The sequence below is a fragment of the Purpureocillium takamizusanense genome, chromosome 1 (assembly GCF_022605165.1).
Source record: "Purpureocillium takamizusanense chromosome 1, complete sequence".
Taxonomy (NCBI): Eukaryota; Fungi; Ascomycota; class Sordariomycetes; order Hypocreales; family Ophiocordycipitaceae; genus Purpureocillium; species Purpureocillium takamizusanense.
The window spans coordinates 1822435-1847896 of record NC_063068.1 but is presented as its reverse complement, the minus strand read 5'-3'; the positions used below and the strand labels follow the sequence as shown (position 1 = coordinate 1847896).

The window sequence follows — 25462 nt, the reverse complement described above, 5'->3', positions numbered from 1 at the left end:
TTATCGCCCATTGCCTCGAACGGACTGACTCTCCAGGTGCATCGTCCGTGACACAGCCATCCTTGTGCGTGTGCATCGCATCCATCCAACAACTATTCCCCCGGTCCCCAGGCGAGCTTCCCAACATGTAGCACCGGCTCGCGCCCAGCTGTGCCTCCTACCACGACACCAACAACCGCGCGTACGCATCCGCAGACATGGCTGCCTCGCCCGCTGCCTCGTCCCGCCGGAGCGCGGCGTCTTCGTCGTCGTCGACGTCGCTTCGCCGCTCCGATGGCGGCCACCATCATCACCCGGCCAAGGAGCCTTCCATATCCATCGACACGCTCGTTAACCATCTGCTCGTCGCGAAACGATCCCTCTCGTCGATGAACCTTGTCCTGCGCGCCAACGAGCTCGCTACATCTGCACGCACCTCGCACGAAGAGAGCGTCATCCTCGATGCCCAGGCGGGCTTCCTCCGCGGATCCATCGTCGATCAGATTGCCATACTCATCCGCGTGCGCCGCAGCCTACATGCCACCTACGATTGGGGCAAGCGGGACTTTAAGAAACTGATCGGCGCCATGGACGAGGTGGACGGCCAGCTCACTGCCACAATGGACATGTTGAGCCAGACAGACGTGCAGCAAGAGTTGCGGCCTGCTGGCGAAGAGAGACGCAGCTTGCTTGACTTTGTGGACGAAACGAGCGTTCATGGCATGCGAGAGGCGATGAAAAAGAGCATTGAGGAGCTACAAGTAAGTCCCCGCATTCCTCGCTCACGCATGCACCCCCAACGCTTACACTTACATCAGGGCATCCAACAATCGTTCGACAGAGACCTTTTACGATTCGAAACAGACATTCGCAACCTCAAAAAGGTTGTCAGCGATGCGAACCAACCTGCTGAGGAAGACGGAGACGCGCCAGCCACGCCAATGCTCGTCCTATTGGAGAGCATAGACGAGCAATCGTCCACCATGGCCCATCTCCTCACGTCGCTGACCAAGCACTTTGACATGTGCGTCACGGCCATACGCACCACCGAGGGAGCGGCGGCCCTTGCTCGTCGGAAAGCCGCCGAAGTGACTCAATCGCAGGGCGGTGATGGCGTCTCCATTTCGGGTGTCATTGCGGAGCAGGAATCCCACATGTCCGACCTTGAGCCCAAAACGGCCGAGGATCGCGCTGAGATGCTCAAGGTCGTCACTCAGGATGCCGACGAAGTCGAAGACGTAGTACGGGAGATCCAGGAACGCCTCACTGCCATTGAACTGGAGCACGACGCCCTTCAACAGCAGGCCAACGACATCGGTAGGACGTACCTGGGCATGTTGTCCGCCTACGCCGCGCTCGGTGACGTCGGCGACCGGCTGGGCGACTATCTCGCCGCAGAGGAGGACTTTCGCACCCGCTGGGAGTTGGAAAAGGAGGTCGTCTTCGGACGCCTTCACGAGATGAAAGAGATGCGCGACTTTTATGAGGGCTACGCCAGTGCATACGGCAGCCTGGTGCTGGAGGCGGAGAGGCGGCGTGCCGTTGTCAAGCAGGCCGAGACGCACTGGCGCAAGGCCCAGGAGAGCGTCGACCGGCTGCTCGAGGCGGACCGCGCGGCTCGGGACGCCTTCCGCGCCGAAGTGGGCGAGTTTTTGCCGACGGACCTGTGGGCAGGCATGCAGGCACCTGCGACAAGGTGGAAAGTCGTCCGCATAGAGGAAGGCTCTGGCGAAGGGGACGAAGCCGGCGGGAGCCTGGCGACCAGCATGACAGAAAAGGTTGGTCGGTAGTGAAGCGAAGCACGCCGCCACTTCCTTGTCTTGTTATCTTTTCCTTTGGTTTTGTCACCTCTACTACGACCCTACTCACGGTTATTCTAGGCGCGGAAAGGATCATGTATAAAGCTGGCGAGGATTTCATAGATTTCTTTTTTTTTCTTGTACACAAGCGGGCGTATACTGCTGGATCAGATAGGTAGCGGGACACCTAGTACGGAGAGCGATCAATAGATTGACTAAGTACTCACCTGGGAGGTACAGTAGGAAGGCAGAGCAGTAGATCTGCAACATGAAGACTGCAAGCAACATCACGGTTCGCCCGCTACTGCGGCTCCCCTGCGTTTTTCTTTTCGCCATTGGCTAGGTGGCGTCCGTACCTGCATCAGCCACTGATGATTTGTTGAGTACCGGACGAACTCCGTGCTTGCACATAGATGCATGGCGCAGAAGGGGCCGGTGTTGTCATAGATTTGCAAAGGGCGAAGGATGTGGCCACGACCTGCCTCACAGGGGATCGGGCGCCAACGCGGAGTGTCAGAGGGCCTTGCGCAGTGAGTGGTTCTCAATGAGTAGTCTGGGGGGCATACGACAGAGTCATAGACGTGACAGTACAGGTGGAATGGTTAATCATTGAATGGGTAGATTAAGTGTTGGAAAGAGAGAAAGAGACTATAAAACTAATCGAGGGTATTGCCCAACAACTCATACTGTTGTATCCCCGCTGCTCGACATGCTTGACCCTCGCATTCTCGCAAGCTCCTCCCATGGTATCAATCATTCTCCATCATAGTCCTGACAGTGGCCGTGTTTCCTTCCAGCTCATCGCAACCTCACACTCCTCGCGGCGCCTCAGCGCACCTGGATAGCCTGCTGGACCTTGGGGAACACGCGCACCATCTCCTGGTACAGCTCTGGGTGGTCGTTGATCATGACTTGAGGATCCCAGCCTGACGCGACGAAGATGGCGTCGATGCCGCTCGACAGGGGCGTCGTGAAGACGTGCGCGATCTGGAAGCCAATGAGATACGAAAAGGCCACGACCACAGCCGTGAAACCGCCGTCCGTGTTGTATGCAGGCTTGGTGAAGATGAGGTACAGGTAGGCCATGAGGGCACACGCGAACCCAATAAACATGGCGCCAAACGAGAGAACCGGACCGATGAGGCATTCCTAATCCGATGTCAGTAGGCTTTCCCCAGCGTCGAATAGGCCCAACAGGAGAAGAAACTTACGTTGACAAGTGCGTCGATACCGCGGTCCTTGATCATGTTCCACGTATCCTTGGCGGCTTGAAAGTACGGCTTGCCGTACAGCGCAATGTGGCAGAACGCATACCGGTTCAAGAACTGAAGAGCCCACTCCAGCAGGCTGAGCAGGCAGTTGATGACGCAGAAGATGACATATCCAATCATGTCGCCAATGCCGCCACCGCCGCCAACCTGGTCCCTAGCAACGGAGCAGACCTGACGCAAGAACTGGACAATGGCGACGAGCAAGCTGCCCAAGCTGATGGAGCCGAAGCTATAGGTCAGGGCGCGCCGGGCCGCGCCACGAGTCGCGCCCTTGGGGAAGTTGTGCACGCAAAAGTACCAAGAGCCGTAGACACCCGAGATAGTCGTGTGGATGGTATTCTTGAGCCATTCGGATATCCAGTACATGGCAAATGTGATGAAGACCATGAGACCTATCAGCGTCGCCTTGCTGCACCCGCTCCCGTCGGCGCCGCAGTTGGGGTTTTGCGGCGACGGCTCGTACTTGACGTATATCGCAACCATGGTGACGGAGAACCAGGCCGCAAAGGCGGTCGCGATGAGGCCGCCAATCAAGCTGACAAGGTAGACGTGGCCGTATTTCTTGCTGACGTTGATGGCGGTCTTGAGCATGAGAGCGGAGAAGGGAATCCGCGGAATCCACGTCCAAAACGCGAAGATTGTGAACAAGGCGAAGACGAGAAAGACGATACCGGCGGACCAGTACTTCTTGTACAGGTAGAAAATGGCGGTGCCCAGGGCCCAGCAGATGTTGAGGATGCCCGTAACCCAGATAAACTGTTTCGGAAACGCGCGCGCGAGCCACACGTAGCCCCATGAGAGGACGAACGCGACGACGAGGACAAAGGCAAAGAGGATGATGGTATTGCTATTGAGCGAGAAGCCATTGTTGTTGCTTTGGTAGATGCCCGACCCGGGACGGCCCGTCACGTAGCCGTGGATGGCGATGCCTGAGACGACGACGAAGCCGGCAAAGGCGGCGAGAAACTGCGCGTGTAAGCTTGGGCTCGATGCTTCCGCCCCATCGCCTTGTCAATTGCACGTACCAGTAAGCCAGCCCACCAGTCATTGTACTTGGGCTTCTCGACCTTGAAGGCCTGATCGAAGCCGTATTTTTCGTCGTTGGCCTGAGGCGGGTTGAAGCTGTAGGGAGGCGGCGCGCCGTAGCCCTGCTGCGGCTGCTGCTGCGGCTGCTGCTGGTCGTAGCCCTGGTTGTTCCAGCCTTGGTTGCTGCCCGTGTTATTATTGTTGTAGTAGTCCTGCTGCGGCTGCTGCCACTGCTGTTGTTGACCGTACTGCTGGCCATACTGCAGCCCGTACGGGGGGCCACCTCGCAGCTGCTGCCCCCCGCCGCTCGTGTAGTCGTCGGCCTCGCCCATGGTGGCGGCGACGACGGTGTCTCGCGAGAACGGTTCGGTTGCTACAGGAGAGTCGATGACCAATGCGCACGCAGAATCGGACCTTCAATGGCACGACGGAGTTGAGATACTCGCTCGTGTGCGTGCGTGCGCGCGCGTGAAGCCGAAAGACGCGCCGGACGGGTAACCAAACTGGTGTGTGGTGTCTGCGGGCGTCCTCGTTTGCCGACACAAGCAAAAGACCAGCACGAGAGGATGATGGTGTGAGGAGGGAAGAGAGGGTGATCGCCAAGAAGAGCAAGCGAAGGCGGTGCTGGAATGCCAAGCGGGTGATGGGGAAGACCAAGACAAACACAAACAGGCGCAGGAAGACCCGTCGAACCAAAGCCCAGCAGCAGACGGCAAACGCTAGGTGTAACATGCAATTGCGTACTCCGTAAATTGCGAGATTGGGTCTGCTCCCCCCTCCTCGCCGATGGCGATGGAACTCTCGTCCTCGAGAGACCGGCCTGTGCTCACATTAGCTACCTGGTACCGAGCCGAGCCCCCCGCCGGCAAAGTTTACAAGCTTCCCCCCTGGGCGGAGTGGTGAGGTCATGGCGCCGCCAACGACGGCCATAGCTCCCTCCCTTAGTACCTGGTGGGCGTGGGCTGCCGATCGGCGCCCGGCAGTCAACTGCGCCCGGCTCCTCTCCCAGAGCTCACTCCGCGCGCGATCGGATCACGGAACCCAGGTGGGCAGCAGGTACTTCCTGGTAATAAGGCGGCCCTTGGGCGGCTGGCCAACCACAACAACAAGCGGCGCTCTCTGCCCCCCTACACCAAATTCATTAGTGGCCCATCACCGCCGCTGGAGCCCTACACACAGAGCTGAATGGGGTGGATAGCAGCAGCCTAGAGGGCCGAGGCACACCAGGCACGGGCGACCGCATCCTGTTGGCCTTGTCAAGCTAATCCCCGCAACAAGAGTTGCCCTGTCGCCATGTCGAGTGCGCATGATTCGGCCGTCACATTTCCTTGGCTTGGCATCGGGAGCCAGGTGACGCGACATGACATGATCGAACTGTCACCTTAATCCTCATTCCCGAAAGTCGAGTACTACTGCCAGCTCCGGGACACGATGCGGCGACTTTACTGCCCACCGAAGACGAAACGCATGCGTACACCCGCGAAGCCGAGTCAATGGTTCAGAAAAACATGAACTACGCGACACGGGCACCAATCGTTTCGTCTGGTTGGACGAGGTACTGTTTAGTCGCATGAAGCTACCCTCTTACTCCGAACTGGCTTCCCAAAATCGGCCTCCGCTGACTCCGCGGGCAGGGGCCCCACTTCACCTCACTACCCTGCACATGTACTTCGTCCAGCCGTGGGCGTCGCTTGAGCTGCCGAGAGACCGACAAGTCGTCTTGAATCTCTGTTATGTTGACGAGAGTGCTTAAAGGGTCAGGTCTGCTCTATGCCTGGAATGGTCCCTAGCTGCTGCCTTCGCCATTCCGCCGCTCTAGTTCCGTGCTCTTAACTGCTGCCCAGCCAGCCAGCTGTTCGACCATGTGCGGCACGTCCACCTCGCCTTTGTCGATGCGACCTAGAGAAGCCCAAAGGTAACGGGCATCGCGCCCAGCTTCGAGAACTTGTTCGTAAATCGGAGCCCGAGAAAACAGTGCCTAGCTCTGTATGTTAGAGCTTTGCAGAGGCAATCTTCGATGTGGTGACTGTTACTTTGTAATATTCCTTTGACCAAATCGTATATTCAGCCATCTTTCCGGGCGTGTCGCCGTCACCCCATCGAGTAATGGACGGCTCAAGAGTCTCACTTAAGACTAGGTCAGCTGTGACAATCATCTTCGGCTCCGACAACAATGCCGGAACAACCGCCCCTTCCTCCTAGTCAAAGACGGAAGTTATACGCATGTTGTCGGCATCGGCTGGTGCGATTGTCATGTTGTGTATCCCAAAGTCGCCATGATCCAGAACGAAACGATAGAGCATATTTTCATCCTGGTAGCTGCGTGGCTGTGGAAGAAGGCACGAACAGAGCTGCTGTAAAGTCTTTTCCAGAGTATCAAGACGACTGAGCTGCGACTTCTTCATGCCATGGTAGTTGGACGCCGCGCGTTGAACAGTGTCACGAACTTTGTTCTTAAGCAAGACCTCACATGCTTGGCGGCTCGCCGGGAAATCCGCAGGCGGAGACTGGAAGTCGAGGCCAGATGCCCGACGCCGCATCCAGGTGGAAGAGAAGGCTTGTGATGGCTCAAATTCGAAGAGCCGCGCGGCAGCATCTGCAGCCTCTCGCAGCAGGCGAGACTAAGCATGTCAATATGAAACCACCAGCACCAACTCCCAACGTTCACAGTGGGACTACTCACCTTCTGTTCGGCGCTTAATGCCCGCCATCGCACGTAGTCGTATTTCTCGCCCTCTGCTCTTTCGAAGACAACTATTCTGCGACCGGAAACGCCGCGTACAGAGGAAGTAGAACGAGCGGCTGCAAGTACCGGATCACGGTGATACACCGGCCCGCAATTGAACGGGCTCCCTAGAGGTACCAGAGCTCGGTAAACGTCGAGCTCAAATTGACTGTTGAGCAGCTGCAACTGTTGCGTGATCGATCCGCGATATGCCCGGTTGCATGTGTCCTCGCGCGACACTCGGACGATAACATCGGACCGGGCTTTGAGAACCACGTGAAAGCCCTAGCCATCCGAACATTAGCGTATATCTTTCAAGGATGTTGTGAAGGGAAGTATTCACAAAGTGGTGCGCTCCAAAGTAGGCCATGGGAATGTCCAGGACACTCGACTTGAGGCTCTGCTCGATCTCGACAATCAAAGCGCGGATATCCAGACTCTTCCTAAATGGACTCTCGCCGCGCTGGACCAGGTCCAGTAGTCCCTTGCCGTCCCACTCATTTCCATCTGCAGACGTTGGCCAAGGGTCAAGGATGTTGCTTGCGGCTTCGCCCGACTCCATGGAGGCACAGCCGACCCGAACGATGCTTCACAAGCGCTGTGGAGCCAAGTTTTGACAGGCGCCTGCTGGCTTTCCGAGAGTTGTTCTTCTCAAGACGAGCGTGGCTTCACACGTTGACTATCGGCAGAATTAAACCTAAGACGTGGAAGCCGGAGCGGCTGAACACGATTGTTGATGGCCTAGGTGCTAAAGCAGGCGCGACTGGACAGGTACTTGCCTTACCATGAGGAGGCTTCCATTTCGCACCCAAATTGAAGGGAAGGAACGATCCAAGCACTTCGATTTCGCTTGTCGCCCAGCTGCCACCAGCTCACCCGGTCCAAATCGGGACCCCTGCTGATGCAGACTTGTTCACTGGCATCATCCAAAGTATTAGCTCTGACGCATGAGTACTCTACTTTGAATGAACAGTAGCGCGCGCCACCACACGAGAAGAACCACCCCATCCAATTACGGCGCCAGTCCCACGACGAGGTCTGTATGACAGCTGATTGATTGCATTGGCTGCGTCAGAAGCCCATGCCCGCGTATTGTCGTCCAAAGGCCAGGAGGCGGGTGATCCTCGACTACCTGAAGATCAAGGGCTAGCTCACGGGTCGCTGACTGGCGACAAGCAACCCCTTCCCAACCGAAGCTGGATGTGGCATCGCCGCTCTCAAGTCAATACTAAGATCATCAACGCAAGACTCAGCTCGGCATTCGGGCTTGTGACTTCGTCAACGGTACACAATATGAGCCTGCAGCTACGGACTACGAAGTACGACGGCGGCGGAGCAATCGGAGCCTGTATCGGAGACTCGACAAAGAGAGCAAGTTTATGATTACCCACCGACATCGCGGGGAAAGCTTTTACGGAGAAGGGACTGTCGATACCCGGCCTAGATCAGCGATAGCGGATCCGCTCGGGGTCCTGTCGGGTCGCACAACGCGATTGCTCTGAGAGCCAAAACGACCGAGGGCATCCCAGGGTACCTGACTCTGCCAGTCCCAATGCCAAGAAGTGACTCTGTCAAGCGATCCGGTCCGGAGTCGGGCCACCAGTCCCTGTAATCGCTCCCGCTTTCACCCCGACTATTCCTTTGGAGGAACAATCGCCTCATGGCTCACATCTGAACCCTGGAAACATTATGCAATGAGAACTACATAACCGCAGACGACTGTACTCGCTATCTTGCTGCGGCAGGCACTGACCGAAAGCATGGGCTGGCTGGCAGGGCAGGGTCATGAGTCGTACGAGTCGCGGCGTCACGCTACAGCACCGGACACGCACCGGGCGGCGAGCGACGAGCCAGCCTAGCAAGCCAGGAGACGATCGCGGGAAAAGTCACGCGTGGCCGTCAGATCAGGATCAGCGTGGACCTACGAACACACGGGACGACAACGACGCTGCGTGTGCCGTTGCGACACCTGCGCTGTCCTCCGAGTCCCGAGCTCGTATCTCCTCCTGTACCGTCGGACAAGCGCGACGGAAATTTGGGTGCCAGAGAGGCAGGCTCCACCGCTGCCAGCACTGCCATCTGCCGCCCGTCCACCATAAAGCTTGGCAGGCATTGCGAGCCGTCTTATCTGAGCCATCGAAAAATTTTCCCTTCTTGGGCCCAAGCGACGCCTGGTCTTACAGCTCATTGGCCCTGAGGACGGCGTCCTTCTAGCGGATCGGTTTCGCCGACTGTTGCAGATTCGCCCCATGGCTGCCGTTGTGCGGGCTAAGCAGGGGAAAAATCTACGGTGGCGGCGGCGCTAGAAGTGGAGGAAGGCTTCCAAGGTTCTGTGAAGAATTCCAGCAGCCTTTCCGTCGTTTTTTCTGCAGGCACCCTAACGGCCGCTTGCGGCGCCGCATCCCGTCCACAGCCGACAATGCGCCAAGTTGGGGCACCGAGCGCATCGACAACTGTCAGCCCCGACTTCCGGCTTTGTAGGCCGTACGAAGAGGCAGGGGATACGCCGTGGGCTAGAGGCAGCTCCGCGGCGGCTGTCACATACGTGGAGTTACGTTTCATGGAAGCTACCGCGGAGAGAAATTTGCTCCCTCTAGATATGGGGCGATGGGGCAAAGTCCAAGAGCATGGTGGATGGAGGGATCTCCACGACGGCCGAGAGCAGGCGCCGGTTGCTGATCTGCTGCTACTGACTACTACTATGAAGGAGCCGTGGCCGTGTTGCCGGCCCTAGAGGGTCCGAAAGACACATCCCGCATAAAGGGCGTGGAGCTGCCCCCTCTTCGTACTTGCGAGCCTCCTCCGTCTCTTTTCGCCCCTGACTGTGATCCGTTCTGCTGCTGGCTCTTTGAGCAGCATCACGAAGACTTCCTTCGCCTCCTTCGCCTCGCCCATCGTCAGGTAGACCCAGTCCCCGGCGACTCTTCCACCGAATCTCCTCTCGCAAGGGCAAAGAACGAAAACGTCCTTCGAAAAACCCCGACCCTCACCATGGCCGACATGTCGACTCCCCCACGATTGAGCAAGGATAGGGTCGTTAGCGAGAAGCCCAGCGAAGATGTCGAAGCTGGTGAGACCGGTCTCAAGCGCGCCCTGCAGGGCCGCCACCTGCAGTTCATCGCCATTGGCGGCACCATTGGCACGGGACTCTTTCTGGGCACAGGGGGCGCCCTGTCCAAGGCTGGCCCTGCTTCGCTGCTGATTGCCTTCTTCTTTGTCGGTATCGTTGTCTACTCCGTCATGACAGGACTGGGCGAGATGGCCGCCTACATGCCCGTCGCTGGTGCCTTCACTGTGTATGCCTCTCGCTTCGTGGATCCAACCCTAGGCTTTGCCATGGGCTGGATCTACTGGTTTAGCTGGACCATCACATATGCGCTGGAGCTCACAGCCGCGGGTCTCATCATTCAGTACTGGAATGAGAGCCTTAGCATTGGCATCTGGATCGCCGTCTTCTGGGTCATCTTCACGGCAGCAAACTTTCTTCCGATTCGATGGTTCGGTGAGCTGGAAATGTGGTTCTCGAGCATCAAGGTCGTCACCATTGTCGGATTCATCATCTTCTCCATTTGCGTCAACGCCGGCGTCGGCGACCAGGGCTACATCGGCTTCAAGTACTGGGTGTACCCCGGCGCTTTTGCCGAGTACATGGTGTCGGGCGCCACGGGCAAGTTTGTCGGCTTCTGGGCTGTGCTCATCACGGCCGGGTTCAGCTACCAGGGGTCGGAGCTGGTGGGCATTGGCGCCGGCGAGACGGAGAACCCGGGCAAGGCCATTCCTTCGGCCATCCGCTGGACGTACTGGGGCATCTTCACGCTCTTCGTCACGACCGTCTTCTTCATTGGGCTCAACGTGCCGCACGACAACCTTGACCTCCAGAAGACGTCGACCAACGCCTCCGCCTCGCCGCTCGTCATCATCGCGAATCTGGCCGGCGTGCAGGTGCTACCACACATCATCAACGCTGTGCTACTGACGGCCGTGCTCACGGCGGCCAACTCGGACGTTTACTCGAGCAGCCGCATCCTGATCGCCTTGGCAGAGGAGGGCCACGCCCCGGGCTTTCTCAAGGCGACGAACCGATTCGGCACGCCGTACTGGTCAGTGGCTGTGTGCGCATCCTTTGGGCTGCTTGGTTTCCTCAACCTGTCCAAGAACGGCGAGACGGTGTTCAACTGGCTGCTCAACATCACGGCAGTGGCCGGCTTCATCACCTGGTCGCTCATCAACATATGCCACCTGCGCTTCCAGAAGGTGCTGCACGCCAAGGGGACGTCACGGTCGGAGCTGCCGTACCGAGCGCCTTTCCAGCCGTACCTGTCGTGGTTCGGCCTGTTCTTCAATGTGCTCATTCTGATGACGAGCGGCTTCACCGTGTTCATGGACTGGGACACGAGCAACTTCTTCGCGTCCTATATTAGCGTCATCATCTTTGTTGTTTTGTATGTTGGGCACAAGCTGGTGTACAGGACCAGGATGGTCAAGGTGGAAGATGCGGACATTAGCATGGGGCGGGTGGGCATTTGAGACGAGACGAGACGAGAGGAAATGGGATGAGAGGGCTGGGCATTTTTTGTTTCCGGAGTACTGCGGATTGGGCTCTGTTTTGCGCATGCGCGAGCGACGATGATCGATTGCATCCATAGTAATGATACCCCCTATTGTGGTGTTGCTTGCTGCGATGTCAGGTTGTTGTTATCTACATGTAGGCTCATGCACAGGCCGCATCCATTGTGGGCGGACGAACGGGAAGCTTATTACGCAGCACTGCATACCATCCTGCAGTGACATGCAGGCCAGCTAAAAGCCAAGCCTTGGTCCTGTGCTGTTGCTGTTGCGCTTGCTGTTGGTGCTGTATCCGGGCCAGCCAACCTTGTTCCACCAAGGTCCCTTATTTTTTTGCGGCATCGAGGCCTGCGGCAATGGGCATGTATGTATCCGTTTGTACCTTATTCGACTGCCGGCATTTGACAGCTGCAAAGCATCGATAAGGGCGGGCATGCCATGTCTGCCCGGCGTTGCCACAATCTGCGGGCGCAGCTCATCCATCAATGCAATGCACTCGCTGCCGCATCGGGCAGTCGCAGTCCCAGCACCGTTTCCATCTCCATCTCCAGGCCATGCGTGGGTGACACGAATGGCAAGTCGTCGCGTGTCCCCCCCGCAGCGCGCTGCAAGCCACCCTTTTTTCACATGTCAGGAGCAGGGGCGACGCAGTCCAGGGGCGGCCATAATTTTTTTTGTTGGGGTTCGAAGGTTGCCAACCCAACTGGTCCTTGCTGGTGATGGAGGGACAGACGTAAAGGATCTAGACCGGATGGGGCATGGCGTCGCGATAATGCGTTCAGGCCCCGGAATGTCGCCAGCTGTTTTTCTCATCGGAGCAACGCCGGCGACGCGGAGCTGCTGCTGGTGCCACGATGATAGCGTGCCCGTCGAGTTGTGCCTGGGGCAACTCCAGCCGGGCTGGTGGAGGGAAACATGTCTGCAAGAGCTTTGCAGTAAGGGGGATAAAAGGGAATCGCGTCGAGGAGAGCAACTATGCACCGCATCGGTGGCGGCGGATCCGGTCCTGATCTGGGCTTCGGTGTGGGCATGCCATGATCCATCTTTTGGGAGTGCTATTTGTATTACAGAGGGGCGGCGACCCGGCCTCCCTCCACACGCCTCCAGTCCAAGGCCAATGACGCGCCGACAAATCTGCTTGCCATGTCTTCGTGGAGGCAGCCGTCGTGGGGGAGGCGAACGAGAGGAGTTGGGGGAGCTCAATGGCGTGCAAGGGGGGGGCAAGCTCGTCGTGCGGCTTCTTTAGAAAGCCGCTCGCCGTTCCCACGACGGCGCCCGCTTCCCTCGCCGCTCCTTCATTCTTGCCGTCGCCTTTTGGTCGCGTGCCCTTTTCCCTCTCTTGTGTCGTCCCAACGGTGCGTCTGAGAGATACAGCGCACTGCCTCTGCAACTAGACGGATACGCTACCGCCGTCCCCCTTTGCTTTCGGGTCGTCGGGCGTCCTGCTTGCATCCATCTTTGTGCCGATCCCACCCCTCGTGACGACACGGCCGCCGCATCACCCACGACTCCGACCCGAGCGTCGATTTCCATTCGTATCTCAAAACTTGCCATTGCCTGCTGCGAGCGAATTACAAGTTTGAACAAGGAAGGCCGTGCGTCGATCGAGACCGCTGGAGCAGCGATCCGATAGCGGCAACTGCGTCCTCCGTTGCACTTTCCTCAACCTTCGGGGCCCCCCCTCCTCCCCTCAACTTTAATCCCCCGCCACGTCATTGCGCCAATCCAGGCACTCCCGCCGCGGCGCCATTCTCTCCCTCCCTCGACATATACACAAACACACACACACACAATGGCGATCCTCGACACGACAAAAGACCTCGCCGCGCAGTTCGTCCAGCAGGCGCAGGCGACACCCAACGCTGTGGCCCTCGAGGACGAGAATGTCTCCCTGACCTACGCCGACCTCGACCGCGAGACATGGGCTCTCGCCGACAAGCTGCGCCAGTATGGCGTCGGCCGCGAAGACCTCGTTGGTGTCCTCATGGGCCGCAGCGCCGATAATGTCATCGCTTTCCTTGCCGCGTTGCGCGCGGGAGGCGCGTATCTCGTCCTCGAGTTGGCCTACCCGGCTGGTCTGTTGCGGGATGTGATAGATGACGCGAACCCCAAGGTCATTGTCACACAAAAGGCCCACGCAGGCAACATCAAGGCCGACGTCCCCGTCATTATCATCGACCAGCCCGATGCGACGAGCATCGGTGCCCAAAAGCCCGTCCTACTGTCCGCCGAGATGTACGCGCCACTACCCTGTGAGGAGGATATTGACCGTCTCGCCTTTGTGTCGTACTCGTCGGGTACGACGGGCCAGCCAAAGGGCATTGCGAATCCGCACAAGGCGTCGATTCTCTCGTACGACCTGCGATTCAATCTACAGGACCTCCAGCCCGGCGACAGGGTGGCTTGCAACGTCTTCTTCGTGTGGGAGATGCTGCGGCCGCTGCTGCGCGGTGCGACAACGGTCGCCGTGCCCGACCATGCGAGCTACGATCCCGTCGGCTTGGTCGATTTCCTTTCTTCTCGAAACATTACTGATACCCTCATGACACCCACACTCCTCGCGACCGTTCTGTCTCGACACTCGAACCTCGGCGAGAAGCTGCCACACCTCAAGTCGCTGTGGCTGAATGGTGAGGTGGTGACGACTGATCTATGCCGAAGGGCTTTTGCTGCGCTGCCTCAAACTCGCCTGCTCAACGTGTACAGCGCCAGTGAGACGCACGAGGTCGCTGCAGGCGATATCAAGACCTTTGTCGACTTCGAGGCCCGCATTTGCCCTGTCGGCCCACCTCTGGATCCCGAACACATCTATATCCTCGACGTGGCTGGCAACAGGGTAGCAGTTGGTACGAGCGGCGAGCTCTACGTCGGAGGCGAGCTGCTGGCCCGTGGCTACCTCAACCTTCCCGAGACGACGGCCAAGGCCTTCCAGGTGGATCCTTTCGAGTCCCGACCGGATGCCCGCATGTACCGCACCGGAGACATGGCGCGGCTGTTGCCCTCGGGGCTTCTGGAGATTACTGGCCGTGTGGGCGGCATGATCAAGACGCGAGGCTACACGGTTCAGCCCGGCGCTGTCGAGACGTCCATCGTCAAGTACCTTGCCGTGCGTGACTGCGCTGTTGTTGCGCGAGGCGAGGGTCTCGAGAAGCAGCTTGTGGCCTACGTGGTGCCAGACAAGGGCGAACCTCGTGGTCGCACCGTGTTGGTGGTTGATGAGTCCGGCTACAGCCCTGTGGCGCGTCGAGCCCTCTCGGATCACCTGGCGCATTACATGATTCCGCCCCTGTGGGTGGAACTCGATGAGCTTCCAACTCACGGCGTGTCTGGCAAAGTCGATCTCAAGGCTCTTCCCCCGCCGCCATCCCCCAAAACTCCCGCCGTCAAGGACAAGAAGAAGGAGCATGACACCAAGATTAAGATGGACACAATTGTCAAAATGTGGGCTGCGTCGCTCAATGTCCCCGTCAGCGCCATCACTCCGAACCATAGCTTCTTCGATCTCGGCGGCCACTCGCTCATTTTGGCAGACTTGGCCGGCCGACTCACACGCGCATTCGGCTTCCCAGTTCCTCTGGCACCCCTGGCCGGTACACCTACGCTCGAGGGACACCTAGATGCCGTGAGAGCGGCTCGAGATGGTCACACCGCCGCCGTCCAGGCCGACTTGCCTGCCGTCCTGCGCGCCGACTGCATCCTACCCGATGAGATCCAGTCCAACGGCACGCCCTTGCGCAGACTAAACGACGCCGACACTGTTCTGCTTACTGGCACCACTGGCTACCTCGGTGCTTTCCTCCTGAAGGCCATTCTTGAGAACACTTCTGCCCATGTTCTCTGCCTTGTGCGATTCACAGAGCCAGCAGAAAACTACCGGCCGGCCGGTATCGCTCGTATCCGCAAAAATCTCATCGACCTGGGCATTTGGGACGACACCATGTTGGATCGCATGGAAATCGTGCCCGGTAACCTGGCGCGAAACCGACTTGGTCTGTCGCCCGAGGCATTCAGCGAGCTCGCCTCCCGCGTTGAGGTCATCATCCACGCCGCGGCCACGGTGAACCTGGTGTACCCCTACGCTGCGCTGAGAAACGCCAACGTGGGCGGCACACGTGAGATCTTGCGCTTGGCTTCCCGCGCCGGAGCGACTGTGCACCACGTTTCTACAAACGGCGTGCTGCCCCCCTCGATCAAGGGCTGGAACGAAGAAACCATGCTCGATATTGACGCTGTTCCGGAGAAGCTGCTGGACGGCTATGGTCAGACCAAGTGGGTTGCGGAAATGCTCGTCTACGAGGCCGGGCGACGCGGCATCCCAGTCAAGGTCTACCGCCCCGGCACAATCAGTGGCCACAGTATCACAGGCTCTACGAACACCTACGATCTCCTGAATGCTCTCTTCGTGGAGTCCCTCCACCTTGGCTACGCGCCCGAGGTAGACAGCTGGCTCGCCGAAATGACGCCCGTTGACTTCGTGAGCGACGCCATCATCACACTCGCCAACCACCCGGACACAAAGCAGCGCCTATATCATCTGGGAGATCCCAATCCCGTGACCGCGAACGAGGTCTTTGACAGCCTCAACGCCTTGGGCTATCCAACCAAGAAGCTGCCTTTTGACGACTGGGTCGCGCTATGGAACGAGAAGCGCGGCTCGCGAGTCGAGGATAACCCTTTCACCGTTGATATTCTGCGTGGCGGCATGCCGACGGTGGATACGCTGCAGTGTGTGACGGTTCTCAAGGATGATGCTACACAACCTGCCTTGGACATATACGGTCTTAAGCGCCCCAAGATTGATACGAACCTATGGGAGACATACGCGCGTCACTTCTATGCGCGTGGCTGGCTGCCCCGTCCGCCCCGTCGGCTGCACGTCAACGGCAACGGGATTCACTCCAGCGCTAAAAAGGGCCGCCTGGCCGGCAAGGTCGCCGTCGTGACAGGCGCGTCGTCGGGGATGGGCGCCGCAGTGGCCACCAAACTGGCTGGAGAGGGAGCGCATGTTGCCATCGCAGCGCGCCGCAAGGACAAGCTGGAGGAGCTCAAGAACAAGCTTGCCGGGAGCTGCGGCAAAATTCTCGCGCATCCGACAGACGTGACGAGTGCAGAGCAAGTGCAGTCGCTCATGAAGACGGTCACGGAGAAGCTCGGCGATATCGACATCCTGGTGGTGTGCGCCGGCGTCATGTACTTTACACTCATGGCCAACGCCCAGACGGAGGAGTGGGAGCGCACGGTCGACGTCAACTGCAAGGGCCTGCTGCACTGTCTGGGATCCACCGTGCCGGGCTTCTTGAAGCGCGGTAAGGGGCACATCGTGACCATCTCGTCGGACGCGGGCCGCAAGGTGTTCCCTGGGCTGGGAGTGTACTCAGGCAGCAAGTTCTTCATCGAGGCGACGCTGCAGGCGCTGCGGCTGGAGACGGCGAACTCGGGCTTGCGCGTGACGTCGATCCAGCCAGGCAACGTGGACACGGACCTGCTCGGCATCTCAACGGACCAGGAGGCGCTCAAGAAGTACGGCGAGCCGTCGGGCGCCAAGGTGCTGGACGCGGAGGACGTTGCGGGCGCCATCATGTACGCGGTGTTGCAGCCGGAGCATGTGGCGGTGAATGAGGTGCTCATCGAGCCGCGTGAGGAACCAATTTAACATGGGGAGTGAAAAGATGACGAATGAGGAGTTTCAACACTAGGAGTGGGAGGCTTTATACCACGCTGACCATTGGATATGGTGGCGGGAGCGAATATGACGGACCGAGAGAGACTCAGCTTGATGCATAATCGTAATATACAGACATGTATTGACGAGAGCTTGTTTTCTTCATGCGATCAAGTGCTTCAGTCTGTATGGTGAGACTTGACAGATGCGGGTTGGCTTAAGCGAGGCACCAAAAGTCGGTAAAGATGGTCATTGCCTGCTTGTACATCCCGAGAACTTTTGGTGTTTCAAGAACGCGGGCTTATTGTCAGGAACTTCATGCGAATAAATAAGTCCCCGCGACCACAGCATAGGTAGCGGGAGCTGCTACAACGGGAATAGGCAGCCGCGGCTTCATCAGGTGCATGCCGATCGCGATGCCACCATCCCTTCTTGGGGGGGGTCCCACGATGGGTGCCCCCCTGATCCCTGTCCATCCACGCTCAAGCAAGCAAGCAAGCAAGCAAGCAAAGAGAAACGCCGACCGAAGGAAGAGGCAGACGCCGATGATTTGCAAGAAGTATTTAAAGCGTGCCCAAGGAGGTAATAGTGTCTGCTCCGGGGGGGTTGTTGCGAGGGCTGGGGAGGGGGGTTTGACGGAAACGACGAGTCTCCTGGTTTGCCGGACGGGTTCGTGAACGAAGAAGGCGTGTGGATCCCCGTGGGTTTGCTTTGTTACAGATAGGGGCAGGGGCAGAGGAAGAAGCTGTGTAATCGGGGGAAGGGACATGAATTGATGGGTTGCGTACGACGCGGTCGATGTTAATGTGGGGATTGGGTGAGAGTAGATAGATGTTGTCGGTCTTTTTGCCTATTTCCCAAAGCCCCCCAAAGGCGTGCAATACAATGTCGTGTCTTTTCACACTGCGAGTGCGAACCACTAACATACTAACGTCGTCAGGTTTCGAGAATCTTGTCGAGAGATTCATCCTCTGTCTAAGGAGCCAGAACCCGGCAAGAGTAAAGCAGACAGCTCAACTACGTCCTTGATATTTTTCGAGTTTGCCCCCGCCGACGACCTGACCGTCTGATCTGATCTGCCGTCGCCACCCAGGGATGGGGGTGTTTGGGATAAACAGCACCCAACTAATAAAGCGACAATTGGATCGTCGGAGCCGTCCATACACACATGCCCGCTGTGCCGGAGAGATCGGCGGCCCCGTCGTCCATTCATTCTCTTTCTTCGACTCCATAATATACGTACATCGTGCTAACGGCCCCCTCCCCCCGGGGACTATGTTTGACTTGGTGAACGAGCAGCCTGTTTTGTTTTCCCCTGAGTGGGCGTGTGAGTGCACCCTCATATTACCATGAACGGCCCGTCTTTCCCGCTCGACAGTCTTTCGTGGCCCCCAAGTTCTATGCCATTCATGCCATCTAAGTGTTTCTCTTCTACGATACCGGGGTAGCAGGTACGCTTTTACTTACTTTCGTTGACGGCAAGCGAGTGGGACTTTTCTTATCCAAGCTCGTCGCCACTCTTGTCTTTGCGGTTGCCTTTGTTCTTCGATTGCCTGGCGGGGGGGCTGTCTGTCCCTTTTGTCTCGGTCCTCGTACATACGCAGCTGTGCGCGTTGGCGACAAGTTGAGAGTCGAGCTTGCTCCCCTTGAGATGCGCAATTGAGATATATTGCATCGCGGTGGTTCACTTCGTACATTCATTCTTCCCCTTGACCCGATCGCAATCGCTGCCCCAGTATTTTTACCAATCGTCTCGTCTCTCGCGCAAGGCGCGGGTCGCGAAACGTGGAACGACGGGCTGAGCTGGGCTGGGCCCTGATCACGTACAACTCTAGCGAATACCCGGTCTGTTTATGCCTCGTTTTCTGGGAGGACCGATGCGATGAAGGCACCGCTAGGCAGAGCAGTAAAGGCGGCCGCGGCCGCTGCTCTATGTCTTGTCGCACTGTCGCTGCCTGCCGCCGCCGACTTCGGCATCTACTACAACATCGACCACTTTTCCGCCTACGCCGACTCCAAGGGCGGCTTCCCCAGCCAGACGTTTCGCTCGTCCGACATCGTCGCGCCGGTCCTGCAGGTCAACTCGTGGGACCGCGCGCGGGCCAGCGATGGCGGCGCTCGCTACCTGTTCCTCGGCGGCGTGTACGGCGCGATGCGCGCGGGGCCCATGATCTTCGACTCGCGGGACCTGTCCCTCGTGTACGCCGACCAGCAGTACGACAACGCCTACACGTCGAGCGCCTTTGTCGTCAACGGGTCCCGCTACCTCGCGTTCTGGGAGGGCATGCGGTCGCGGGGCCACGCAAACGGCTACTGCCTCGTCTTCGACGAAGAGTATCGTCTCCGGCACAATGTCACGGCCAAGGGGCTGAGGGATGGCTCGCTGGCGGATATGCACGAGGTGGTGCTGACGCCGCAGATGAGCGTCATCTTCTCGACGTACTTCAACAGGCCGTTTGACTGCAGCCCCGTCGGCGGGCCGGAGGACGGGCTGCTCATGGACAGCGGCTTCCAGGAGGTGGACGCCGAGACGAACGAGGTGCTCTTCGAGTGGCATGCGTCGAGCCACTTTGACATTAGCGAGTCGTACGCGCCGTACAGTGAGGCGTACGGGGTCGCGCAGGATTCGGGGTATGATTTCTTCCACATCAACTCCATCGAAAAGGTGAGCCGAATCCTGCGAGCGCTGTGAGGGCCTCCTCCAAAGCCACGCGGTGATGGTCTCGGACGACGCGGCGGTGGCAGCTTACATGCTTGCAGACTACCGACGGCAACTACCTGATATCCGCACGCCACCTCTCGGTCCTCACCCTCATCGACGGCCGCACAGGCAAGCCCATCTGGATCCTCGGCGGGAAGCGAAACCAGTTCCAAGACCTCAGCGACGGCTCGGCCACCAACTTCGGATGGCAGCACGACGCGCGCTTCCTCGGCGGCAACCAGACCCAAATCACCATGTTCGACAACCACGGCGAGGTGACGGGGCGTTGCGGCGGCGCGGTCTGCCACTCGCGCGGGTTACATCTCGAGATTGACGCCGAGGCCATGACGGCGCGCGTCGTGCGCGAGTACTTCCACCCGCAGGGCGTCAACTCGGGCGCCATGGGCGGCATGCAGACGCTCGAGAGCGGCAACGTCATCATCGGATGGGGCTATAACCCGGGCTTTGTCGAGTACACGGGCGACGGAAACCCCGTCATGGATATCCAGCGCGGCAAGATTGGCGTCGACCCCCTCGCCGACATGTTTGCGTACCGCGTCGGCAAGCACCCCTGGCGCGGGAAGCCGACCTGGCCACCGAGTGCGGCGGTGGAGGCGCCCAACCGAACCACCCTCAATGCCACCGTCTATGTCTCGTGGAACGGAGCCACGGACGTCTCCTCCTGGGCGGTTGTAAGACACCACCGCGATATTGTCCCGCTGCCGCCGTGACATGGCCCGCGATGCTGACCTGACTGACACAGCTCTCACACGACGACGCCACGCGCATCAACAATCCGCAGAACCTCATCGCCACGTCGCCCCGCCTCGGCTTCGAGACTGCAATCTTCCTGGGCGCCAACCATAGCAACCGATATGTCGCAGCGGCAGCGCTGGCCACCGACGGGTCCGTCATGGGGTCGACGTACGTCATGGACATGGAGACGGGCAAACCCGTCATGGTGGCCAGCGGCATCACGACCGTACACCCCTGGTCACTCGCCGAGGCCTTGCGCCCAGAATCGTACGAGACGGCTGCCGTGGCCATGGCCTGTGTTGTCATCGTTCTTTTGGGCGCGGCGCTCATCTTGAACCGCTGTAGCAGATGGCTGTCCGCGCGGAGGAGGGCCGTCAAGGGACGGGTTGACAGGGCGGCATACACCAAGCTAGGTATGGAAGACTAGGCACCGCGATTGCTTTCGGCCCCGCACCTTGTATAGAGTTGATGAGACAGTCCCTGATGGATTAGGATGGTGTTCAACCGTTAGGTCAGCGTGCGTGCTGCCCCATGTTAGCGAATAGCCCGGTTCTGGGGAACCCTACCATAGCCACTATGAGTATTCATTGTGAAGTCATCTAGTGTGAAGCAAGCTTAAATCCGGGTGAAGAAAGATGAAGATGAGTATTTAGAAGCGTTCTACCCCTTTATCCATGACTCATAACACTGTACCAAGCATTCATCATAAGGGTATCCTGAAAGGCGCATCCAGATGCAAACGCTAGTCGCTCGCGCAGCAAACCACGCGGTCATCAGATGGCTACCCTCATTCATTCGTAGGCATCCACCCAATCGTCTCCGTCGTAGAGCTCATTCACCGACGCAATAGTGCTCTCTGTTGTCTCGGCACCACTCTCCCGGATCGCGAGTTGGGTGGTAAAGCTTTTGCCTGGCCGTAGACATGCGTACATTTCCGGGTTGACAAAGGCATACGAAGAGCCGCTTTGTGCGCCGAGGGCCAGGCTTTTGAGGTCGCAGAGCTGGCGCCCGGCGATTCTCCAAACAAACTTCTGCCGATTGTAAAAGAGCTTGAAGGTGAGTGAGGCCTTGAGTAGCGTCCACCGCTTTGCCTTGGGATCCGCTACCCACGGCTCCATCAGAGCATTGATCCGCGGCGAGGACAAGGCGTCATCGGCAGGGACAATGCTCATCCACATCTCGTACAACTGCCTGACTTTGCCTGAGTAGTCCTTCAATGACTCGCGCTGCTGCCCCATAGTCTGCGCCCAAGTCTTCGCCACTTTTTCGATATCATCTCGGAGCTTTTTGTAGACCATTTTCCCGTCCATCCACGTCGTGCACTCCTTCTCAAAGTCGTTGGCAAGTTTGGTTAGATCTCCATCAAAACACTCCCCACCGCTACCCTTGATAGACTTTTCGAAGTCCGCGAGTGCAAAGTTGATGGCTGGCACACCAACGCTAAATTTGAGATGGTCGAGGATGTGATCCTTCAGCCTCCGAAGCTTGGAAGCCTTCGAGACCCGCCGTTCCAAGAGATAGTCTGGATCTTCGTAATGAAGCGGAGTCCGGAGGTGCTCTTTTCGGACCCTAGCCCAGTGGTCTGGGGTGAACTTTATTCCCTGCTTGCCCTGATCTACCAAGTGGCTGAGGAAGTTGCTGAGCCAAACGACTTTCTCGTCCTCGATAGAACCCCGATGATAGCTCAACCTCTCCTTGTAATTAGTAACAGTGCCAAGGAGCGACGCTTCCATATGGAAGCGGAAGGCTGTGTGGACAAATCGGGTGCACATCTCATCCGCGTTCGATCGCGTCGTCAGCGACTTTACTGTCACATCCAGCTTTTCCATCAAGTTCTTCTTGACCAAGCTGGCCACCTTAAGGCCGGCGGGGACCGGGGCATTACAAAAAGTATTGACGATTCCACGATCCCAGCACACCCAGGCTTTGTCTCCGTCGTAGTCGCCCCCGGAAAGTTTCTCTGCGAGGGACATTGTGCCCTTGGTGGACATGACGATGACATCCTTCAGCCTGCGAAGAGTCGGATGCGAGACAACATGAACCCTTTGGATATCGCTCGCCAGATGCGCAGGAGATCTGCCAACGAGGATGTCCATATTCTCCAAGAGGGTGTCGTAGAATCCATGCACGTGGAAGCCATTCGAGAACGACACGTGCACTTCGTTTTCCTCCAGTATACCCCAAAAGTCGGGCACCATAAAGAGGTATGACGATTGAGGCACACGCACATTCATCTTTGACTTGAGCATCTCCATTTTCTTTTTGACCAAGGACACGCAGAGATCCTGAACAAAGCGATTTTTGCGTTGGTCGAATCCGGCATCGAGCAAGTATGCTACCGCGTCTTCATCAGAGCTGGGTAAGCCGCCCATGAAGGGCTTGTGTGATTTGCTTTCGACGGACTGCCCGAATTGCCTCAGCCATCGGCGCATGTCGGTTGGACTGTCAAGGGCTGCGTTTCCAGCCTCGATTTCCATCCGGAGGCTGTTGGTCAAATGACCAGCTATGGCATCCCTCATGCCATCCTCATCCACAGCACAAGTCTCCAGAACCGGGATGAATTGTTGGTTCAGCGCTGCGGTTCGGAGTTCGCGCGACCAGTCCTTCACTTCGAACGTACGGTGTTGAGGATCCTCGAACGGACATTTCCACTTGCGTTGTGACGGATAGGTCTCAATCCAGTCGTCGCCATCGAGTCCGTCGTCCTGGACGTCAACGATCCACATGCCCTTGGCACACCCAAAGCGGCCTTGGTAAGCCGCCGGAGTGGCGCCTAGCTCCAGATGGTCGGCGATTTTCTTGGCTAAGCTTCGTGACATACGGGCCGCTCCATCGTTCATCACATGCTGCGACTCGCCCAAGTCTTTGTCCCGGTGACGAATATCTCGATGTGCTACCACGGCAGTCGCCCGAGTTTTAGTCAAGCCTAACTGCTGTCAGAAGGGTGCGCGCTCATCAGATTGGGCCGTGACTTATTACTCAAGGCAATTCGAGTGAACAGTTTGGCCACCTGCTCCGTAGTGTTGTGCTGGATGCCCACAGTCCATTCAAGTAGAGTGCTAAGCTTCATGTTTGTACGACAGTCCGGAAGCAATGCCTCGTCCCCAGAAGGGATACTGCCGCGCGTGTGGGGTGTGTGGAAATTGTCGCCGCCAACAGCAAAGAGGTGGATACGCTCTAGGGATAGCGGCTTGCCTTGCGATGTCTTTGCTGTTCGTTTTGGCTTGCTGGTGTAGAAGGCGGCCCAATCCCGACCGACAAGTCGATGTGTGTTCTGGGTGAGCCATCGGATGACTTGCTCTGAAAATTCAGGTACACGCTTCAGAAGGTCTGGGAGATCCTTTGTTTCTGTGGGCGAAGGGATCGTGACTTCGAGGAACCTGTCGGCCCCAAAGCGCCGCATCAGCCGATTACCTCTGTCCAATTGCAGCGGTATCAGCCGCAAGTCATAAATTTGTTCGCTCTCATCAGAGGCGTACGACAAGTCTGCTTTCAGGTAGACTGCTGCGTCCGCGGACTGGAAGGGACCCAAGGCCAGTTCCCACGCTTTCGGCTCGCTAGGGGGCGGAAGTGGTTTTCCCTCACAGAAAGGGTGACTCGCGAGCCGTTTTCGTAATGCAGCCTGATCGTGCCACGACTCAGTAGGTTCGTATTTCAGGTCGCTGATGCTTTCAAACTCAACGCCGCAATGAAGCGCAATGCGAGTGACTTCCCATATCACGGCCAACGGTGCTAATTCCAGGCCAGGAAGAACGAGTTTGGCTGTCCCAGGTTTAGTATAGTCATCTGTTCAAAATAGTGGAGAGAGACATACGCCATCTTAGAGTTTCCTTGAGCGCCGCGGGTGACTTGTGCACATCTTCGGTGGGCGTCACCGGGTCAGAGCTGATGGCAGACTCGGAGACGTCCCAAGCTTCCTCCATGAGGCGACATTCTTGTGTGCAGAGAGGATATGGATCATAGTCTTCAGAAAAGCTCGTGTTTCGACTGGTTGGTGTGCTGACCTCAGCGCGAGACCGGAATGAGGACGAATTCGACGTCGGTGCGGAGCGATCCGTGCTGGACGTGGTGGAAAAGTACGAACGGATGGTAGCCTGAAATCGGGGGCCAGTCGGAGGAGGCGGCGTATTGGGCGGTCCGACACTGGATCTCACGGGAATGGAATCGATTGTGTCGCCCTGGTCGAGAGCCTCAGAACTTGATCGTCCAGAGCGACTTCGGGGCCGCTTGGGCTCCGATTCGAGTGACTCGATTGAGGTCCGTTTCGATTCTGGACGATAGGCAAAGGCATCGTCGTCGAGTATCGACAGCAGACATGCTTGCAATTGAGCTTTGCGGGAGCCAAAGGCATTAGGTTTCGCTTCACGATGGGCGTTGGACGTTGTTTGAGACAATATACTTTGGGCGTCCGCATGAAACGCTTCCATGCAACGCGCCAAGCGAGCCGATTTGCTAAAGTGCAGAAAATGTATCTTCTTGTAGAGGCGTTCTTCGTTTCCCGGTGTCAGATTTTGCTTCCTGGGAGTGCGAGTCGATGCCCGAATACCGAGATCATAGGCGTCGTTGAGACAGTCAATTGTTCTTTGGAGCTCTTCAGCCGTCGGTCTCGGCTCCATCGCCGAATGCTACCAGCCCCGGAGCGGGGTTGACGGCTGTCTCACCACGGCGCCCTACAAAGCAATGACTCGATGATCCTGGGGCACCACCGTTGGGTTCAACCTGTGCCCAGGGCGTGTGACGCCAGTCACACCTCCCAAGAAGAAGCGATTGGCAAAGGTGGGTTGGTGGTGATGCGCCAGCGGGAGCTGCCGAAGCTAAAGACGCGTCGTTAGCGCAGAAGGGGGCTTTTTGGCGGGCGAGGCGGGGGGCTTGGGCGCGAGTTTGGGGAGCAAAGGGTCACCGAGGGGGGAATGAGAGGTCACATGACCTCCCAAGTCGCTCGGGCGGGGTCGTCTGACTGAGAAGATAGGACGAGAT

General features: G+C 58.0%; 7 protein-coding genes across 7 annotated transcripts; 4 read left to right on the top strand and 3 right to left on the bottom strand.

Annotated features, from left to right (window-relative positions):
- The first annotated feature begins 17 nt into the window (after positions 1-17).
- ATG17 (autophagy protein 17) lies at positions 18-2151 on the top strand. Its single transcript, XM_047981438.1, has 2 exons — positions 18-740; positions 798-2151. Exons 1-2 carry the CDS (start codon positions 198-200, stop codon positions 1767-1769), a joined length of 1515 nt encoding a protein of 504 aa, XP_047837398.1. The 5' UTR covers positions 18-197; the 3' UTR covers positions 1770-2151.
- A 220-nt stretch (positions 2152-2371) lies between these two features.
- Positions 2372-5047, bottom strand: PNS1 (Putative choline transporter, neither null mutation nor overexpression affects choline transport). The gene is made up of 3 exons (XM_047981437.1): positions 4075-5047; positions 2990-4015; positions 2372-2927 (listed from the first exon to the last, which is right to left on the bottom strand). Exons 1-3 carry the CDS (start codon positions 4405-4407, stop codon positions 2607-2609), a joined length of 1680 nt encoding a protein of 559 aa, XP_047837397.1. The 5' UTR covers positions 4408-5047; the 3' UTR covers positions 2372-2606.
- A 505-nt stretch (positions 5048-5552) lies between these two features.
- On the bottom strand, positions 5553-8059 carry JDV02_000610 (uncharacterized protein). The gene is made up of 3 exons (XM_047981436.1): positions 7144-8059; positions 6759-7085; positions 5553-6696 (listed from the first exon to the last, which is right to left on the bottom strand). Exons 1-3 carry the CDS (start codon positions 7360-7362, stop codon positions 6274-6276), a joined length of 969 nt encoding a protein of 322 aa, XP_047837396.1. The 5' UTR covers positions 7363-8059; the 3' UTR covers positions 5553-6273.
- Positions 8060-9791: 1732 nt separating this feature from the next.
- On the top strand, positions 9792-11327 carry LYP1 (lysine permease; the record flags this gene model as incomplete). Its single annotated transcript, XM_047981435.1, has 1 exon — positions 9792-11327. One exon carries the CDS (start codon positions 9792-9794, stop codon positions 11325-11327), a length of 1536 nt encoding a protein of 511 aa, XP_047837395.1.
- A 1337-nt stretch (positions 11328-12664) lies between these two features.
- JDV02_000608 (putative NRPS-like protein biosynthetic cluster) lies at positions 12665-17246 on the top strand. Its single transcript, XM_047981434.1, has one exon. The coding sequence runs from the start codon at positions 13159-13161 to the stop codon at positions 17017-17019; it is 3861 nt and encodes a 1286-aa protein (XP_047837394.1). The 5' UTR covers positions 12665-13158; the 3' UTR covers positions 17020-17246.
- A 1664-nt stretch (positions 17247-18910) lies between these two features.
- Positions 18911-20912, top strand: JDV02_000607 (uncharacterized protein; the record flags this gene model as incomplete). Its single annotated transcript, XM_047981433.1, has 3 exons — positions 18911-19693; positions 19789-20421; positions 20493-20912. The coding sequence occupies 3 exons, from the start codon at positions 18911-18913 to the stop codon at positions 20910-20912; spliced, it is 1836 nt and encodes a 611-aa protein (XP_047837393.1).
- Positions 20913-21104: 192 nt separating this feature from the next.
- Positions 21105-25333, bottom strand: JDV02_000606 (uncharacterized protein). The gene is made up of 3 exons (XM_047981432.1): positions 24300-25333; positions 23465-24247; positions 21105-23411 (listed from the first exon to the last, which is right to left on the bottom strand). The coding sequence occupies exons 1-3, from the start codon at positions 25099-25101 to the stop codon at positions 21277-21279; spliced, it is 3720 nt and encodes a 1239-aa protein (XP_047837392.1). The 5' UTR covers positions 25102-25333; the 3' UTR covers positions 21105-21276.
- Positions 25334-25462: the final 129 nt, after the last annotated feature.

Excerpts from the sequence above, each read along its gene's own strand:
- JDV02_000610 (XM_047981436.1), bottom strand. The coding sequence starts at position 7,362 with ATGGAGTCGGGCGAAGCCGCAAGCAACATCCTTGACCCTTGGCCAACG. Across the intron at positions 7,086-7,143 it reads ACTTTGGAGCGCACCACTTT|GGCTTTCACGTGGTTCTCAA; the intron begins GTGAATACTTCC and ends TCGGATGGCTAG. Across the intron at positions 6,697-6,758 it reads CATTAAGCGCCGAACAGAAG|TCTCGCCTGCTGCGAGAGGC; the intron begins GTGAGTAGTCCC and ends TGACATGCTTAG.
- JDV02_000608 (XM_047981434.1), top strand. The coding sequence starts at position 13,159 with ATGGCGATCCTCGACACGACAAAAGACCTCGCCGCGCAGTTCGTCCAG.
- ATG17 (XM_047981438.1), top strand. The coding sequence starts at position 198 with ATGGCTGCCTCGCCCGCTGCCTCGTCCCGCCGGAGCGCGGCGTCTTCG. Across the intron at positions 741-797 it reads AGAGCATTGAGGAGCTACAA|GGCATCCAACAATCGTTCGA; the intron begins GTAAGTCCCCGC and ends CACTTACATCAG.
- JDV02_000606 (XM_047981432.1), bottom strand. The coding sequence starts at position 25,101 with ATGGAGCCGAGACCGACGGCTGAAGAGCTCCAAAGAACAATTGACTGT. Across the intron at positions 24,248-24,299 it reads CAAGGAAACTCTAAGATGGC|CCAAACTCGTTCTTCCTGGC; the intron begins GTATGTCTCTCT and ends AACCTGGGACAG. Across the intron at positions 23,412-23,464 it reads GTTCACTCGAATTGCCTTGA|GCTTGACTAAAACTCGGGCG; the intron begins GTAATAAGTCAC and ends GACAGCAGTTAG.
- PNS1 (XM_047981437.1), bottom strand. The coding sequence starts at position 4,407 with ATGGGCGAGGCCGACGACTACACGAGCGGCGGGGGGCAGCAGCTGCGA. Across the intron at positions 4,016-4,074 it reads ACTGGTGGGCTGGCTTACTG|TTTCTCGCCGCCTTTGCCGG; the intron begins GTACGTGCAATT and ends TTACACGCGCAG. Across the intron at positions 2,928-2,989 it reads GTATCGACGCACTTGTCAAC|GAATGCCTCATCGGTCCGGT; the intron begins GTAAGTTTCTTC and ends ACATCGGATTAG.